This window comes from Eublepharis macularius, chromosome 12, assembly GCF_028583425.1.
Source record: "Eublepharis macularius isolate TG4126 chromosome 12, MPM_Emac_v1.0, whole genome shotgun sequence".
Classification (NCBI taxonomy): domain Eukaryota; kingdom Metazoa; phylum Chordata; class Lepidosauria; order Squamata; family Eublepharidae; genus Eublepharis; species Eublepharis macularius.
Window position 1 is genome coordinate 54,269,562 of NC_072801.1, and position 19,909 is coordinate 54,289,470.

The 19,909-nt window shown below is 41.9% G+C and overlaps 1 protein-coding gene across 1 annotated transcript in view; it reads right to left on the minus strand.

The window, feature by feature from the left end:
* Positions 1-19,909, minus strand: part of LOC129338555 (uncharacterized) — a 177,061-nt gene that overhangs the window by 11,823 nt on the left and 145,329 nt on the right. Inside the window, exons 33-37 of the mRNA XM_054992877.1 lie at positions 17,730-18,035; positions 12,698-13,012; positions 10,164-10,469; positions 8,033-8,347; positions 5,223-5,528 (exon numbers count right to left, since the gene is read on the minus strand). Coding sequence (XP_054848852.1) covers positions 5,223-5,528; positions 8,033-8,347; positions 10,164-10,469; positions 12,698-13,012; positions 17,730-18,035 — 1,548 coding nt within the window. The remainder of the gene's footprint in view (positions 1-5,222; positions 5,529-8,032; positions 8,348-10,163; positions 10,470-12,697; positions 13,013-17,729; positions 18,036-19,909) is intronic.

Consider the following 19,909-nt stretch of genomic DNA (forward strand, 5'->3'; position numbering starts at 1 on the left):
TGTAACATAGTAACATCGTACTGCACATTCCTCCTGGCTTTAAAAGCCAAGAAAGGATTAAAGGGCTGCATTTCCCTCCCTCCCAGGCATGTTTCTGGTTTTGCCAAAGAGAAAAAACCCCAGGTGTTTTGCACAGCCCTTCGGAAACAAAGTGGCAGGGAAGCTGCCAGGAGGGGATGAAGCAGCAGCATTTTAACCCTTTCTTGGCTTAGCTTTTTTAAAAAAATGAGAGTGGAACAAGCACAAAAAGAAAGTATCCCCCCCCAGAACTCCACCACCAATTGCTTCTCCAATGGGCAGGGGACAGCCCAATCAACAAATACAGGGAGGGGGGAAGGGTTCCAACACTGCAGTGTTACTACATCTGCTCAAAAAGTGTGATGTGAATTGCAAAGCCCTGAAAGCCTGAAACTGTACTGGGGTTCATGCAAGAAAAGTGTTGCTGCTTTCAAATGCTGGTGACTTTTTTCAGCTGATGGGGAATTCCCCTCCTATCAGCTGAAAAGTGTCTGGGTGCACACCTCCACTGCAGAAAGCCCATCCCCAGTTGCTTAGGAAACTGATTGATCAGAACCAGGGTGGCTGCAGTGACGAAACAAAAAAACCCAAAAAACCCAGCCTAAAGTTCATTGCAGTTCATCAGAAATGGGCTCTGACAAACCATGAACCAGCCCAGTTCATGACAAACTTTGGTTCATACTTTGGTTTGTCTCTAGTCCAATCCATAAAAAGAGTGATCCAACAGACTCAAATAATTATTCTTCTGTAAGTTTACTATCAGTGGTGGGTAAATTGCATGCCACCATGTTATCTGAGAAGTTACATTTTTGGATTAAGAACGAAGCCATACTGGGCAGAGAGCAGGCAGGATTCCTCAGAGGAGCCAGCAGAGATGATTATTGCTACACTCTCCAATTTATCATTGATAGCTTATAGTTGCTAGCTGCTGCCTTTATGGCTCTTAAAGCAGCCTTTGACTCAGTGCCCAGACAAAGACTAAGGGATAAACTAAATAATTCATCTATTGATAAGCACTTCTTATTTTTGATTAAACAACTATATGACTAGACCTCAGCCCCAATGAGATGTGGTTCATTTGATGAATTGATCAGGGTAATCCCATTAAGCAGAAGAGTTAAGCAAGGATGTGCCCTTGCCCCACTGTTATTTAATGATTGAATTCCTCATATTTCTGGAGATGAATTTCATCCACCTTGCCTGGCTCATGTTAAAATACCTTGTCTCCTATATGTGGACAATACTGTTCTCCTGTCAAGATCTGTGGTCGGCCTTCGTAAGCTTATGAGTTCCTTTGTGGAACCAGGTTGGAATTAATTTAAAGGAAGGTGAGATAAAAAAATTGTTTCATACCATGTGAAACATTGATCTGCGGTGCAAATTTGAAATGATGCTGTTGTTTGGTTATACCCCTAGCTTTTTCATACAAAGAAGTACAATATGGAGGCATCCCACTGAAACTACATAAACCAGATATTCTTCAACTATCTCTGCCACATCAGGCAGAACATATGGGTCTCTTCAGAAGCTCAGAGCAGTGGGAAAATGTGAGACTCACTTTTCTACCCTCCCATCATCCAGCCTGATAAAGAGATCTGGAGAACTTGAAAGATTGCACACAGTTTTGTGAAAGTTTGTTTGATCCTAATAAGAGATGTTTCATGGCTTCTGTTTTTGGTAAAAAGGACATCTCTGTTTTTCTTAGTGTTGGTCAACCATTTTTGCGGAACACACAACTTCCTTCAGATGACTTCTACCTCCCTTTTAGCGAGAAAATTTTTCATGGTAGTCATGCTTACTGTATGAAACATGGATGCAATCTTGATCCCAGAGTCTGCAAGCTTGACCTTACAACTAGTTCAGCTGATGGGGAATTTTAACCTAGTTGTTAAAATTTGCTTTCCTGAAGTCCAACCTATATGTCTGACTACATACAGCTTTTTCCTTCCCCAAAACTGTAAATTCCAAAATTACATGCTACTCAGGGTGCCCACTTACCATCACCTCATCAACCAGTTCTTCCCTGTTGATGAGTATCAATTCCAAGATAGCAGAAGCCCTTGTTTCCCTCTCTACTTTCTGAAAAATGAAGTTGTCAGCAAGACAAGTCAGGAATTTTTTTTAACCTTTCATTTTTAGCATATTTAGAGCGAAGCTACAAGTGACTTCCTTCATGTGGAGAACACTTGATTTATCTCGCAAGTTTACCTGGGAAGTGAAGTCCGAGTGGTCCTTCCCCTCTCTGTTAGAATCGCTGCCTGAAGAGCCACAAGAGGGCTTTGTTTGGGGGCAGGCAGCTGCTAATTTCTCCCAGGGTGTCCTGCAGGCTGCCTGCTCCCGGGGAGCTGCTCTGGAGAAAGCGGCTGCATCGATGAAGATTCAGCCGCAGAAACAGCGGAATGATCTGCTGCAGATTCTTCCACTGTTGCTGCGGCTGAAGCTTCACCAACACGGTTGCTTCCAGAGCAGCTTCCTGGGAGCAGGCAGCCCGCAGGATGCCCTGGGGGAAAGTAGCAGCTGCCTGCCCCCAAACAAAGCCCTCTTGTGGCTCTTCAGGCAGCAATTCTAACAGAGAGGGGAAGGACCACTCGGACTTCACTTCCCAGGTAAACTTGCGAGAAAAATCAAGTGTTCTCCACGTGAAGAAAGTCACTTGTAGTCACACCATTAGACTTTCACCAGATATGAAGATAATTGAAATCTCCCATGACCATTGTGTCCTGTCTCTTTGTCTACTTTGTAATTAGTTCTAGGAGTTTCTCATCCAAGTCCTCTGCTTGGCTTCGTGGTCTGTAGCAGACCCCCACCACAGTGTCACTATTATTTCTTATTCTTTTTTATTTTTACCCAGAGACTCTCAACTGAATTTCCACGCTCAGTTACATTTATCTCCTCACAAGTATATACATCATTTACATATAATGCTACTCCTGCCCCCTTCCTTACTTGTTTATCTTTCTTGAACAAGTTGTATCCCTCAGTCGTAGTATTCCAGTTGTGGGTGTCATTCCACTGAGTTTCAGTAATGCCTCTTATGTCATAGTCCCCTTCCTATATGAGAACTTCAAGTTCCTCCTGCTTGTTTCCCATACACTGTGCATTAGTGTAGAGAGACATTGTAAACCATGAGTTATATGCCCTGAGGATTTTGTTTCTGTGTTTACCAGCAAGCTAATGTTTCCTAGGATATGTTCCACTCCCTGCAGGTCTTCCATGTTCCCTTCTCCAGTTACAGGTTTTGAGTTTTTGTCTGTCTCTCCACAGGATTTAGTTTAAAGCCCTCCTTATCAGGTTTGCAAGGCTCTTACCAAACACATTTTTCCTACCCTTGTGAGGTGCAAACTGTCTCTAGATAGAAGAGCTTAATCTCAGAAGCGTAAGCCAGGTCCAAAAACCCAAACTTCTCCTGATCTATGTAGCCAGTTACGTATTTGCAGCATTCTTCTTCCCCTTCCTAAACCATTGCCTATGACAGGAAGAACTGATGAAAAAACAACCTGTGCTCCCAGATCTTATCCTTTTTACCAAGAGCTACATATTCTTTTTTAATGCGTTCTGGACTGTGCCGGGCAATATCATTTGTTCCCACATGTAACAGGAAGAAAGGATAATAATCTGTGGGTTTGATAAGTCTTCCTATCCTTTCTGTTGCATCCTGGATGCATGCATACCTCTCAAGATGACAAGTCCAGACGGCACACTTTACCCTCTACCCCTCTCAGTAGGGAGTCCCCAATTACCAGCATGTGCCTTTTTCTATATTGAGGAATGGAAGCTTGAGTCCTCTCACCCACAGGGGACTGAGAAATTTCTTTCAAGGTTTGAGGAGTCTGGGGGAGTTGTTCTTGATCCAGAGGTCTAGAATCAATATCTATAGGGAGATCCTGGAACTGATTTCTCAGCATCAGAGGCTCAAAATGTCTCCTAATTATCCTGCTCCTGTGGGTTACTTTCTTCCATGTGCCCGCCTCTTGTATTGGGTGCTTCTCCAAATCCTGAAATACCTTTCCCTCCTCCTCCAAATCCTGAGATCTCCTTCCCTCCTGCTCCTGTTGCCCTCAGAAAAGTGCTTCATGCGTTCTGTGCATGTACTCTTCACCTTCCCTTATTAAACTGAGTGTGGACAAGCGTGCCTCAAGTCACTTTATCTTCTCCAGTACAGCTTACCCTTGCTGCAAGTGTAGCTGCTGTTACTCTCAGGTAAGAATACAAACATGCCACAGACTGTATATGCCACTGCCTCAGCTTGCTCACTTGCCATATTGCTGTAATCTATTTCAAAGGTGGTTCACATTTTATAGTACTTCCCTGATAATTCCCCAGTCAAACTGCCTCAGATGACTAGTTGTGAAAGGTTGGCAGAAACAACTTGGACCACTTTACAGCAGGCCCTGCGTACTCACCCCCCCCCCCCAAACACTGTCCTCCCACACAGGAACCTCAGCAAATTCCCCCAGCAGTTAAGGGAGGCAACAGAAAAAGGCTCACTGCTCCAGCAATTCTCTTCCCTGCTCCCTCTCAAAGCCCAGATAGCTGTGATGTGCCTCTGGTGAGGAGGAGCCTAATTCAATTCAAGGCTCACTCAATAGAGGGTGGGACCAGCAGTATTATTTCTCTGTCTCATACTGATTTACTCAAAAACGTCAATGTAAGAATTCCTGAAATCGTGTATTCAAAATGTTCTGAAGACATAAAAAGCTCTATTGTTAAACCCCACCCCCAACCTACACACATCAAATAAGAGAAAACAAGTGCAGACCCACAATGACTCATGGGGGATATCTCATTTCTCTCTCCTCCACCACGTTTCCCTCCTCATACCACTCCCTTTCTTCTCTCCTTCCAATCCACCATTGTCTGCTCCTCATCTTCTCTTTTCTCCACTGGGCAGCATCTCCCCTATACACCAATTGCATGGAGCCGGCTGAGCCAGGCCTAGTTGAATGGTGGAGAACCTGATCCAAGGGACTGGGCAAGCTTCACCCTACAATTAGATCTCTATTTAAATCAACCCATAGAAAACCCATGCTTTTCTAAGCATTTAACAATTAATCCTGCGATTATGTTTCTGTAATAATCTTCAGAAATTTTTCTGGGTTTGTCAGACTTACTGTATGAAACATGGATCCAATCTTGATCCCAGGGACTGTGCAACCTTGACTCTACAACTAGTTCCCTTTTTAAATCAACCCATAGAAAATTACCTGAGCACTCTACACTTGCGTCCCTCCTGTGGTCACAAGTGTGCTCTCCCCAGGGACTTTTTAGGCATTCCCCAAGGGCTGTTTCATTTCCTGTGCAGTCAACTCTGTCCAGCCAGATGGTTCCCGATCCTGGGCCATAGTGTGCTCCACCGAATGCTGATAAGGCATCTCCACACTTCAGTTCTCGGCACACGACTTGGGCATCTTGTATATCCCAGCCATCATCACAAACAGTTCCCCACTGCTCATTGTGATACACTTCGACCCTCCCCAAGCAGCGATTTGAGCCATTCATTAGCCGGAGATCTGATGAGACAGAAAAAGTTAAACACACACATAGAATAAGTCCACAAGGTATTATCTTGACCTCACATAGCGTGACACGCACTATACAATTTATTCCGTTTGACTCAGATTGGTAACAGCACCACAAGTCCTGAAGTAAATAAATCAGTTACAAATAGTGAATGATCCTGTGTATGAAAGAAGTCAATTCCTGGTGAATGAATGAATGAATGAATGAATGAATGAATTGATCGATCGATCGATCGATCGATCGATCGATCGATCGATCGATCGATCGATCGATCGATTAATGGAAAAGTGTTCCTGACCAAATTTAAAGAAATCCAGCCTCTCTCTTTCTCTATCTTAAAAAAGCAGGTCAAAACTTTCATTAGCTGCTGTAGCTGTTAATGTACACTGGGGCCAGAGATGTGACAAGACAGGCTATGAATGGCAATTCCAAAGCTCATTCGCCTGATGATTTCCTTGCCTGAATGAGAGCAAAAGAATTCACAAAAGCATATGCTAGGTAAGTATATATTTCCAGAATTCTCATGCCTTTTGGGAAAACCATGAAAGTGATCATGAAAGTGATCACGAAAGCCACTATAAGTCCTCAGATAAAGATGTTTATTGGGCCTTCTCATGTACAGAATATACCTAAGATATTCATGATTAGAAAAGTTATGCTGGGTCTTTGGGCCCTGAAGGGAAACTTGCCCTCAGAATGTTGTACCCATCATCTGCCCATCTGAGTGGCATTATGGTGGTGTGTGAATATACCAGTCATGTGGGCATGGCTGATTTGCTGAAAAGAAGGATACCAGAGAAATCACAGTGTAAATAGCAGATTGACAAAGAAAACCACTGTGAAGTACAGTGCTTCCCAAATAGACACAAAATGGGAAAGGTATGGTACTAAAAAAATTTCTCTTTATTTGGAAAGTGCTAAGAGCCTCGAGGCACAGAGTGGCAAGCTCCAGTACTGCAGCCCAAGCTCTGCTCATGATCTTAGTTCAATCCTGGCAGAAGCTGGGTTCAGATACCCGGCTCAAGTTTGATTCAGCCTTCCATTCTTCTGAGGTCAGTAAAATGTGTACCCAGTTTCCTGGAGGTAAAATGTAGATGACTGGGGAAGGCAATGACAAACCACCCCATAACAGAAGTCTGCCAAGAAAACATCGTGATGCGATGTCCCCCATGCGTCATAATGACTTGGTGCTTGCACAGGGGGACTACCTTTACCTTTTACATTTCACAGTGCTATTCAATGTCATTGAATATATAAATCTTCATCATGTTCTGATGAGTAAATTGGACGACAGTGGCCTGGAGTCTAGAAAGGTTAGATGGATAGGGAACTGGCTGGATAGCTATGCCTGAAGAATCATTATCAATAGTATCACATCTGATTAGAGAGATGTGTCCAGTGGAATGCCACAGAACTCAGTTCTGGAACCGGTGCTTTCAATCTTTTGAGGGTGTATGAGGGTGAAAAGGGATTCCTCATTAAATTAGCAAATGACTCCAAACCTTGAAGACAGGGATACAATTCAACAGAAGACCTTAATCTGGAGAACCCGGTTTGATCCTCCCACTTCTCTGCATGAATCCAGCTGGATGACCTTGAGTCAGTCACAGCTTCTCAGATCTCTCTGAACCTCACCCACCTCACAAGGTGCTTTTCGTGAGTATAATAATAATACACTTTGTAAACCACATTCAGTGGGCATTAAGTGGTCCTGAAGGGTGGTATATAAATTGAATGTTATTATTATTATGTTATTATTACACTTCTGGGGAGTAGTGTGTGTGAAGAAGATCTTGGGATGCTGGTGGATGGAATGCTAAATATAAGCAATCAATGTGATGCTGCAGCAAGAAAGGAGAGTGAAACCTTGGGGTGTATGAACAAAGTCATAACATTGAAACCGCAGGATGTCATTGTCCCACTATATACCACATTGGTCAGGCCCCACCTGGAGAATGGTGTGCAGTTCTGGAGGCTTCATTTCAAAAAGGATGTGAATAAATTGGAACAGGTGCAGACGAGAGCAACCAGCATAATCAGGGGCCTGGAGACCAAGCCCTGTGAGGAAAGACTGATGGACTTGGGAATGTTCAGTTTGGAGAAGAGGATACTGAGGGGAGACATGATTGCTCTCTTTAAGTATTTAAAAGGCTGTCACTTAGAGGAGGGAAGGGAGCTGTTCCTGTTGGCAACAGAGGGTAGGCTTCACAGTAAACTAGAGGACAAATACTAGTCAGGGATTCTTCAGGCTGTTCCTGTATTGGCAAGGGGGTAGATTGTCTTTAAGACCCCTGCCGATCCTATGATTCTAAATTGGTGAAAGAACTGAAAGTGTGGCTATTTTTTTTAATGGAACTATTCACCTAGAACCAGAATACGGAACAAATGATTAATAAAACAGAAACAAAAGGTAGGATTTTTTAAAATGTTGGCATTAGATTGTCAATATCCAGAACCAGAATTTATCATCCTCCAGTACCTGCATACCACTTACCTGAGCACACAACACCAGCATCTTTTTGGTGTTGACAGTTACGTTCTCTGGAAGGTTTTTTCCGACAGTCCTTGAGGGAAGATTCTGTCCCATCACATTGGAAATTGTCCAGCCAGATGCGCCCACTTCCTCCCCCAAAGTTACCTCCACGTGGAGCTGATACTGCATTTCCACAGCCAAGTTCTTTGCACACAACTCGGGCACTGTTGATATTCCAGTTATTATCACACACAGTCCCCCACTGGTCATTGTAGAACACCTCAACTCTCCCAGAGCACCTGTTGGAACCATTCACCAATCGGATTTCCTTTGGTTCTGGAATGGATAAATGGATAGTCAGTTCAGTCTTCCCCATGGCTTCTCATCTGTTTTCTTTACAGGTTGTGAGGATGAAATCCATTCAGCTGAGTTTACTGAAATGAGTAGCTGGCCACAGTAGAAGTAATGCTGAAGTAAGGCATGCAGCTGGCTTAATCCCAGACAAACTTCCTGTATTCATGGCTTGAAAGATCTGGGGAGGGGGTGTGAGGAGAAAGGTTGGCCGTTTCCACACACGTTGAATAATGCACTTTCAATGCACTTTAGTTATCCTTTAGAAGTGGATTTTGTGTTCCACACATGGAAAATTAGTTTCAAATCTTCACTAAAGAGTATTGAAAGTGGATTATCCAACGTGTGCGGAAGCAGCCGTTGATTCTTTTTGGATAAGCCTCTGTCTACTGCAAGGTAGGCCCATTCCACTCCTCTTTAATGAAACAGTTAAGTCACTGAATGCTGCCAGCTTTCCCCCTTGACATCAAACATCTCCATTTTCAAAACGGCAGCAGGCTGTTTGGCTTCTGTTTTTTTGGGGTATTTTTGGGACCACAGAAATATGCATTCTCAAAAAAGGCACTGATAAAAGTGAAGCCAAATTACCTCCTACCGTTTGGAAAACAGAGACATCTGGAGTCAAGGTGCAAAGCGGGCAGCGTTTGGGCCACTCCTTTAAGGACGCATGGAAAGGGCCATGGTAAATGTAACCCCAAATAATCTTTAGGAAAGCTATTATTTCTTCCCCTCACACTGATCTGTTGTAAAGTGTTAAGATCACATATTTAAAATGTTCCAAAGGCATAAAAAGCTATATTATTCAGCTTTACCCCCTAAAGACAATAATGAAAATGTTTCTTCGATGAATGTTTATGGTTGGAAGATTTTTTCTTAAATGACTATCAATGGTTTTTTAACCGGTTATTGTCTGGTAGTTTTTGTTCATATTCCACTGGTAGAGTGGGATTGAACAAAAGTGTTGTGGGCATTCCAGTGTAGCCGGTCTGTGGGAACTAGTGGCTGAAAAGAAGTCTGAAGAGAGAGCTCTCTATATACAATCTCCTTTTTGCAGTAACTCGTGATTCTGTAAATGCTGAAAAAAATGTAAGTAGCTTTGTTTGACCAAAGCAAATCCAAAAAAAAAAAGTCATGAAGAAATTTTTCATAGGACCAACCAAAATTGCACAATTTTTGTGCGTGCAAATATTCAGGTTCTCTAGGCTGAATTTTCTGTCTAAAGGAGGGTGAGACACAAATTATAGTGTGGTCTTTTGTCTTGCCAGCACTCTGTGTGAAATGTGTACGTTTGAAATGGTGCTTGTGTTGATTGTTCCCCTGGACTTCTCAGGTGAAAAATAAGGAGGTACCCACTGAAAATCCTAATTCTTCAAATATCTCTGTCACACCAAGCAGAGCACAAAGGTCTGTTAAAAGGCTCCAAGCAGTGGGACGATTGGGGGGGGGCACTTTTTCTATCATCTTATCATTGAAAGCATCCAGTCTGATGAAGATCTCTAGAAATCTTGATAGCTTGCGTATAGTTTTGTACCTGTTTGTTTGACCCTAATAAGAGATGTTACATGGCATCTGATTTTGGTAAAAAGGACAGCGCTGTTTTTCTTCGGGTTGGACAAGGATTCCTGCCGTTATTTGTGTAACACACAGCTTCCTTCAGATGACTTCCTCCTGCCTTTTAGGCAGAAAATTTTTCATGGTAGTCATACTTACTGTATTAAACATGGATGCAATATTGATCCCAGAGTCTGCAAGCTTGACCTTACAACTAGTTCCCTAATCAAATCAAGCCATACAACATTACCTGAGCACACCACACTCGCATCCCTCCTGTGGTCACAAGTATGCTCTCCCCAGGGACTTTTTGGGCATTCTCTGAGGGCCGTTTCATTTCCTGTGCAGTCAACTCTGTCCAGCCAGATGGTTCCTGATCCTGGGCCATAGTGTGCTCCACCAAATGCTGATAAAGCATCTCCGCACATCAGCTCTTGACACACAACTTGGGCATCTTTTATATCCCAGCCATCATCACAAATGGTTCCCCACTGCTCGTTGTGATACACTTCCACCCTTCCTGAGCAGTTCTTGGAGCCATTTATTAGTTGGATAGCTGATGAGATAGAAAAGGTTAAACACATACATGGAATAAGACCACCAAGCATTCTCTTGACTTCACATAGGGCCAAGCTACACATGACGAATGACACTTGAACGGCAAGTGGATTGATTGGAGGGCAAGTGAACAGGGAGAAATACACTTGCTGTTCAAGTGTCATTCGTCATGTGTAGCTTGGCCCATAGAGAGACAGATGCTGCACAACTTATTGTCTGGAGTAACACTCTTGCACACTTTTTAACAAAGACTGGAAACATATCTTCACCACAGTTTATAAACTAAGTGGATCATTTACAATTAGTGATTGATTCTGTGTATGAAGGAAGCAAATTACAGAAGAAAGAAAGAAAGAAAAGTAAGTAAGTAAGTAAGTAAGTTTAGGAAGGAAGTGTGCCAGAATTAATGTAAATAAATATGGCCTATTTATTTACTCACTCCATTGATCTCTGTGCCTCAAAAATACAGGTCAAAGCTGGCCTCTGACCCAATCCACCACTGCCGTATTTATCTCAGAGCCAAGCTACAAGTGACGTCTTACACAGGTTGGGCACTTCTCAGCTTCCCTCAAGTTTTGATGGGAAATGTAGGCACCCTGGTTTTACAGCTTGGCTCTCCATTACAGCTGCAAGACCAGGATGCCTACATTTCCCATCAAAACTTGAGGGAAGCTGACAAGTGTCCAACCTGTGTCAGGCGTCACTTGTAGCTTGGCTCTCAGTCAATGCAAAGGCAACTGGAATACAAGACATCCCCTCTAGCATTGTGAAGCACATCACAAAGCTATATTATTATACTGCTCTTTCTCATATGTGAACCTAGACACACAACAGAATTAGAAGTAGCTGAGGTACTTCAAGACAGAAATCTGCCAATGTTTGGACAGAATAAGACAAGATGGCATCCTAGTGGCTGGAATGTTGACACCACCGTCATTTTAACGTCATTTTAAAAGGCTTGGAAGGCTGCATTCTTATCAGGCCTTCAGTGGCACCAAATGAGGCACTCTTATTCCCCACTGTTCCGTGCTTTATCAAGGGCTGACATGGCTTCCCTGCAGATACTTCAGGGCTACAAAATGTGTGTGTGTGTGGGGGGGAGTGTACTGCACAGCAGGCCAGAGGAGGATTGTGTACTCAAACAATTTTGACTTGTATTTGAAATAGCTGCAGACTCCTCGTGGCAGCCACCAGGACCTCACCATATCTAGTTTGGTTCTTTGTGTTGCCATGTGCACTGGGCTGGAAGTGAGGTACTGGGTGGACTCAGTGTTGGTGGCCGTGTGGTTCCAAATGCAAGTATGGCTGATATTAAGAATGAATTGTCAGTCAGGCACTTTGACAGGGATTGCTTAAACTCAGGGCCAAGCTACAAGTGACAAATGACACTTGAATGGCAAGTGGATTGTGTGGAGGGCAAGTGAACATGGAGAAATACACTTGCTGTTCAAGTGTCATTCGTCATGTGTAGCTTGGCCCTATGAGTGGAACCACAAGTGACAAAAGGCACAGGTTGGACACTTGTCAGCTTCCCTCAAGTTTTGATGGGAAATGTAGGCAGCTTGGTGGAATGTTGGACAAGTGACCGTTGAAAAGTCCATTGGACAGCAGTCAGAGAGCCAAGCTGTAAGACTAGGATGCCTACATTTCCCATCAAAACTTGAGGGAAGCTGACAAGTGTCCAATCTGTGCCTTTTGTCACTTGTAGTTCCGCTCTCAGGGCCAAGCTACAAGTGATGAATGACACTTGAACGGCAAGTGGATTGAGTGGAGGGCAAGTGAACAGGGAGAAATACACTTGCCGTTCAAGTGTCATTCGTCACGTGTAGCTTGGCCCTCAGTTTTGGAATTTTTCAAGTGCTTTTTTTTTTTTGCCATATTCCCCATGCCCATCCCTTAGCCTTTTCAATACAATGCTTCTGGTATGCTGAATGACTGGTATGTCTTGAAATTAGGGCCAGGTTCTTTGTTGCTAAAATAGACAATTCTTAGGTTTTTTTCTAGCAGAAAAAATTAGGCAGTATCGTGATGAATTATGCCAATTCTTCCCTGCCCCTAAAGAAATCAGTGAAAGAACTGAAAGAGTGGCTATTTTTTTTATTGTAGGTGTTTACCTTGATGAGAATCAAATGGGTACAAATGATAAGATTTCTGTAAATGACTGCATTAAGCATTCAGTTTCCAGGCTTAGAGTTTACCACCCTCTAGTACCTATCCACCAGTTACCTGAGCACACCACACCAGCATCTTCTCCATGTTGACAGTTATGGTTTCCCCAAGGCTTTTTCCAGCAGTGTTTGAGAGCAGATTCTGTCCCATTGCATCTGACATCATCTAGCCAAATGCGACCACTCCCCTCTCCGAAGTAAGCTCCTCCTGGGGCTGATATTGCTCCTCCACAGCCAAGTTCTCTGCACACAACTCGGGCATTCTTCATATTCCAGTCATCATCACACACAGTCCCCCACTGGTCCTCGTGGAGCACCTCAACTCTCCCGGAGCATCTGTTTGCACCATTCACCAATCGGATCTCTCTTGGGCCTGGAATGGATAAAAGAACAGTCAGTTCAGTCAGTAATCAGTATATTTATTATGGTCAGAGACCAAAAGTAATAACATACACCCTACAGTCAGTTCCATTCATCCACACACCGCATCATCTGTTTTTTCCCCAGTTGTGGGGAGGCGATTCATTCAACTGGGGCTACTAAAATTTGTAGCTGGCTACAGTAGAAGCAATGAAAGAGTAAAGCTCACAGCTGGTTTAATCCCAAGCTATAAGCTATTTTTTTCTCTTCTTCAGCTGATCTACCCAAAAGTGTTCATGTAAGAATTCCTGAGATCATATATTCAAAGTGTTCTTAAGGCATGAAAAGCTACATTGTTAAGCTGTCCCCCCAAGACAGAAATAAGAGAAAATCAGTGGGACCCTGGTGAACTTGCGGGAGGCATCTCATTTTCCCTGCCCTCACCATGTCCTCTTTTCTTTCCCTGCCCTCCCCAGCCATTCCCTCTTTTCATGCTTCCCACTTGCCTTTCATTACTCCTGTCTTCACCTTTCACTCCCCACTTCCTCAAGATCTTGCATATTCCAAGTTGTGGTGCTGGCTGAGGTGAGCCTAGTTGCATGGCAGGAATCATGCAAGGACTTGATTGACTTTTCTGTGCATCCCATTCCACACACTATTTCCTCTTTCCTGCCTCCCAGCAGCCTCCATATGCTCCCCTTTTCTTACGTCCTTCCCTCCTTCATATCCACTAAACAAATTATCTTTTATCTGCTCCCATCTTCACCTATATTTCTTAATTTACTTCATTTATATACTGCCTTTCTCCACAATGGGGACTCAAAGCTTTTTATGTCATTCTCCTAGCTTCCATATTTTCCTCACAATAACACTGTGTGGGTGTGAGTGGATAAATCACCCTGTGAGGTTCCACAACAGAACGGTGATTTGAATCTGGGTCTCTCACATTCTACTTTGAATCTCAAAGCACTACACTACACGTGCTTGGGGTAGGGAGTGGGACTGCTGTTGAACCATCCAGGCCTGAATGAGTCATGCAAGTCTTGTAATATTAAGTTGCCCAGTGGCTGCTTCTTAGCCTGGCTCTAGTGACTCTTCCCTCAAAGAGAAGAGTTCCAAGTATACTTTTCTTTTGCAGGAACTGATGATTTTGCAAATGCTGAAAGGGGTTGCAGGAAACTTCCTTGGTCCAAATTAAAACCCCAAAAGAGAAGCCACGAAATAACTTTTCTTAGGACCAACCAAAGTTGCACACAATAATGTGCAAACTTTATTCTGGAATATTTCACCAGATTGGACTTTATTTAAAGGAGGGTGATATAAAAATTATGTTTCCTACCATGTGAAACAGTGATTTGGGGTGCAAATGTGGAAGGTTGCTGAGGTTTGGTTATAATCATAGCTTTCTCTAATGAAGAAGCATAAAATGGAGTCATCCCACTGAAAATACAAAAACCAGCTATTCTTCAGCTCTGTCACATCAGGCAGAACACATGGGTCTCTTAAAAGGCTCAGAGCAGTGTGAAAATGTGGGAGTCACTTTTTCTACTCTCTCATTGTTGAAAGCACCCAGCCTGATTAAGAGATCTAGAAAATTTGAAATCGTGCACATAGTTTTGTGCCGGTTTGTTTGATATTAATAAAAAGGGTTTTATGGATTCTGTTTTTCTCCTTTTCCTTTTCCTTTCCTTTTCATGTTCCTTAGATCCAATGATCTTAAGCAGCGGATAGGGAGTCTTTATTTCTTTAAGGGAAATATGGTGAAGAGATACTTGACCATGGTTACTGTAATTAGGGGTGTGGGATTCGGGTTTCCAATTCGGGAAAAATACCCAAATTGGACTCGATTTGCAAAGATTCAGGATTTCTGAAACGGACCCAGTGTATTGGGGCCGTTTCAGAAACCCTGAATCAAAGATTCCCAAAGCTTGGTTTAGCCTCAGAAGGTCTCTTTCATGGACAAATGGCAAGAACTTCTGTTACACAGAGACTTCTTGATATTGAATTACAAAATGAAGAAGCTCTGCTACCCAAGAACTTCAAACGTTTAAAATCCAGCCCCAATTTTACTGCTGCTCTTTACCTTTCCAATCACACATGAGCCTTACAGATGGGCATTCTCCAGAGCCCGATTTGAGGCACTTGCTTCTGCCGTATTGCAGGGTAAATTTGCTTGTGTGCCAATACATGAACGCCTATGCCCATGCATGACCAACATGGTGGAATCATGGTTGTTGTGGGTTTTCCGGGCTGTATTGCCATGGTCTTGGCATTGTAGTTCCTGACGTTTCGCCAGCAGCTATGGCTGGCATCTTCAGAGGTGTAGCACCAAAAGACAGAGATCTCTCAGTGTCACAGCAATACAGCCCGGAAAACCCACAACAACCATCGTTCTCCGGCCGTGAAAGCCTTCGACAATACATGGTGGAATCAGTCACTCATGTCCTCTTACTCTGCGAACTATATCAAGAGGAATGGGCTTGCCTTATACTGCTTCTCTTGTCTAAATTCAACCCCTTGCAGTCCTATCTCAACTTTAGACCAGAAATTTTGTGCAATTTCCTTTTAGAAGACACTCAGAGTTCAGTGACTTATGCTGTGGCCAGATTTTGTTCTTTAGCCATTAGGAAATGCAGATTCCTTTTAGCTGAAAATGTGATATAATTGCTTTTGCAATTTTTTAAAACTCTTTTATCTTCATTGTTTTTATTTTATTAATTTTCCTATCACTAATGTTCTGATCTTATTGTTATGCCCTGATGTAATAACTCATCTTTTATCCCAGATTTGTTTTGTTTTACTGGCTTTTGATGTAATAATAAATGACTGATTGACTGATTCCTGAAGCTATTTGTAGAGCTTCAGGAAGCTTCTGGTCAAGGGGTTGAAATGCCCCTTTCTGTGCTGCTGTGCAGCAGCACGTAGAGGGACATTTAAACCCCTGATCAGCTGTTTGTTGAGATTTTCCCTGCCTGTGGGAGTTTAAATGTCCCTCTCTGTGCTGCTGCACAGCAGCACAAGAGGGGCATTTCACCCCCGAATCAGCTGCTTGTTGGGGGTTTCCTTGACAGATGAAACTTGCAGGGCACTGCTGCCACTTTCAAACGATGGAGGGGAGATGGGGGAATTCCTTCATCTCCCCTCCATCGGGTGAATGAGTGGCAGCATGGCAAGTTTAAACTTGCTAGACTCCCATTTTCTCCTTCACCCCATGGAGAGGAGATGGGGAAATTCCTCCATCTCCCCTCTATTGGGTGAAGGAGAAAGCAGTGACCCAGCAAGCTGAAACTAGCTTGGCGCCACTGCCTTTTTCACCCAATGGAGGGGAGATGGAGGCATTTCCCCATCTCACCTCCATTGGGTGAAAGTGGCAGCAGTGGCTGCAGCAAGTTTCATCTTGCTGGGTCGGTGCTTTCTCCTTGACCTGATGGAGGGGAGATGGAGGAATTTCTCTGTCTCCCCTCCATCAGGTCAAGGAGGAAGCGGGGCCACAGCAAGCTTAAACTTCCGCACCAATGTTCATTCACCTGATGCTGCCTAGACAGGGGGATCTTCCCCATCTCCCCAGCATTGGGTGAAGAGGAGGCAGCAGTAGTGGGGTAAATTTAAACTTGCCACACCACCACTCACTGACCCTTGCCTGGGAGAAGGGGGAATTCTCTTCCCGGCATCTGGTGAAGAGGAACCTGTGGTGGGTGGGGAAGCTTCCAAGTGCTCTGAATCTTTACGGGGCATATTGAAGCGAGCCGATAAGCAATTTCTGAAGTGGATTGTTGCTTCAGAAGTTGCTTATTTTCAATTCTAGTTCCCGCTTTGTAAATTATGAAGTGGGAAAACCAAATCTTTTTTTGCTGCACACCCCTAAGTGTAATTCTTGAGTGTATTCACCAGCAAGTAAGGAACTATATTATCTTTTAATACAGTAGAAGGTAGTTTAGTTAAGATAGAGGCATTCCATAATTCATGACAAAAGTTATAATGAGGACATTCCAACATCATATAGTGCAGGATGTCAACCTATTTCAAATCACATTGGCAGAGTCTGTCCAAATAAGGCAAATTACAATATGCTGAGGAGGCAACATTCAGGTATGTGAGCATGAATGCTCTACAGTAGTGAGCAACTGTTAGATATTTAATATTGGAGGGAATAGTTTGAGGTGGAAGGATAGTAAAAAATGGGTAGAACAGACTCTCAGAGCTCGAATGACTATGCTGGAGTCTTTTATGCATTCCTTGGTAGTTATGGATTCACTTTTCCCAAGTCTCAATACATTGTCCTTTATTAGGGCAAGACCAGATAATTCCTTGTCTATTTCTTGCATCCAATGAGAGCAAAATTGATTTTGGTTTAGTTCATAAAGCAAACCATCCTTCTTTGTGGAGAAAAGATCCTTTAGCCTATGTTTGAATGCTTAATGAAGAGCTCTAAAAAATTGATAGCTTGCATACAGTTCTGATTCTGAACCACTTTGTTTGACCCTAATAATAGATGTTACATCGATTCTGTTTTTGTTTAAAGGTCTTAGTGTGGGACAATTATTCCTACCCTCGTTTTTGTGTGATACTCTACTTCCTTAAAAAGATTTACACCATGTTTTATGCAGAAAATTTTCCATGGTAGTCAAACCTAATGTATTAAATATGGATGCAATCTTGATCCCAGCAACGATGCATGTTTTTCCCTACAATTCGTAGTTCTCTAATTAAATTAAGCCATATAAAATTACCTAAGCACTCCACAATTGCTTTCCTCCTGTCGTCACAAGTATGGTTTCCCCAGGGACTTTTGGGGCATTCTCTGAGGGCTGTTTCATTTCCTCTACAGTTAACTCGGTCCAGCCAGATGATTCCCGATCCTGGGCCATAGTGTGCTCCACTGATTGCTGATAAGGCATCTCCACACATCAGCTCTTGACACACAACTTGGGCATCTTGTATATCCCAGCCATTATCACAAATGGTTCCCCACTGCTCGTTGTGATACACTTCAACCCTTCCTGAGCAGTCATTAGAGCCATTTATTAGCCGGATAGCTGATGAGATAGAAAAGTTAAACAAACACATGGAATAAGTCTGCAAAGAATTCTATTGACCACACAGGAAGAGACACATATTACACAATATATTGTATGGAGTAAAACTCTTCTTAAAACTATATTTAAAAGAAGAAAAAATATTGTTGGAAGTGCATAAAGAAGATTTAAGCAACAACAAAAAATAGATATATAATGACACAAGTAAATTTCATAATATTACTCCTCTCCCTCTCCTTAATTACTTTTACCCAGAATTTTATACTCAATATTCTATATTCAATCAAATACATCACATTTTTTATTCAACATTTTAAAGATTTTAGTTTTATAATTGATGTATATCCATGTAAACTATTCTTGGTTTTTCTTAATTTCCAGCTACTTATTCAAAGAATTCTCTCCATTTTTCCTGGAATTCCTGAAATGGCCTTTTGTGAATATAAGACATTTATTTAGCCATAGAGGTGTATTTGTACAATTTGTTCATTCATTCAATCACATCTGGACAAAATTTTGCTGCATATGCAACTATCGCAACTGTCAACATATAGTTAAAAAGTTCACCATATGCTTTGGTAATATTACTTGGTAAGTTATTTAATAAGATATTTTTTGGATTCAACTCAAAGCAAAACTTTAATATCTTTTGCATCTATTTGTATAGATTTATTCAATAGCTCCTCACCCTCTCACATGTCTACTACATATGATAAAATGTTGCATCTCTGCATTGACATTTCCAACACTGCCCACTATAGTTTTTATTGGTTCTTGCAATGTCTTTAGGAGTAGTATACCATCTGAAGAACATTTTATTCCAATTCCCTCTTACAAATTGACAGTCTCTAAATTTGATTTCTTTTTAAAATTTTATTTAAGAAATAGTAAAGAACAATTAGTAGTGCATAGAACTTTATACAGAAAGCTATTAAATAAATCTAACTGGTTATGTATGCTGTGAAATACATTGGATAATAATAATACACTTCAGTACCTACCAAATATAAGTAAAATATATAAAATATTTTTCACACCCTCAATTCCAAGCAGATAGTCCAATGCAATACAGATTATAATTCCACCTATTGTTGAGGATCCTACATGAATGAAGCTATAAACATCTATATGCTATTTATCCACACTAAATTCTATCACAGATTATGTAATATTAATTACATTTCTTGACTTATAAAGCAATCCTAAACAATCCTAAATAGAGTTACTCCAGGCCAAGCCCAGCAACCCTGCCCCAGATTGCCCTGAAAGTTTGTTAAAATTTGGTCAAGTCTTAAATTAGTAGATGAACCCATTATATATTTTATATGCTAATCCATTATCAAAAGAAAGCAAAAAGGAAAAATGGAATAGAAAAACTTAACAGTTACTCCAGGCAAGCATTGAGTAATAAAATATATAGACTACTACTTAAAAAAAAATTCTTCTCTGTCAGCAACGAGTTAATTCAGATTAGGCCGATAATGAAAAGTACTAAAATCTATTGTCTTTTTACAAAATCACGTTTTAATTCTTTTTTTAAAAGTTCGATAAAACAAGGAAAAAGCGAAAGGATAAGGAAAGGAAATAATCTGGCATAATTCCCAAATCAAAATTGGGAGAGTTCTATAAAATATTGACTGAGTTCCAAATGTGATTAAGAAAACTCTGTAGTTATCAGAGAGGAAATCTCAATTATTTTATGTGTCACTTACTGAATAACTTACTTGATGAGTCGATACTGAGATGAGTAGTAGACATTTTTATAGTTTTCCAGAGGTGAAAAAGGAGGGAAAATAAAGCACAATATCGTTCCTCTTGAATAGCACGGAAAGAAAAAGTGAATAGGTCCTAGCACAGATAGACAGTTGGATTAT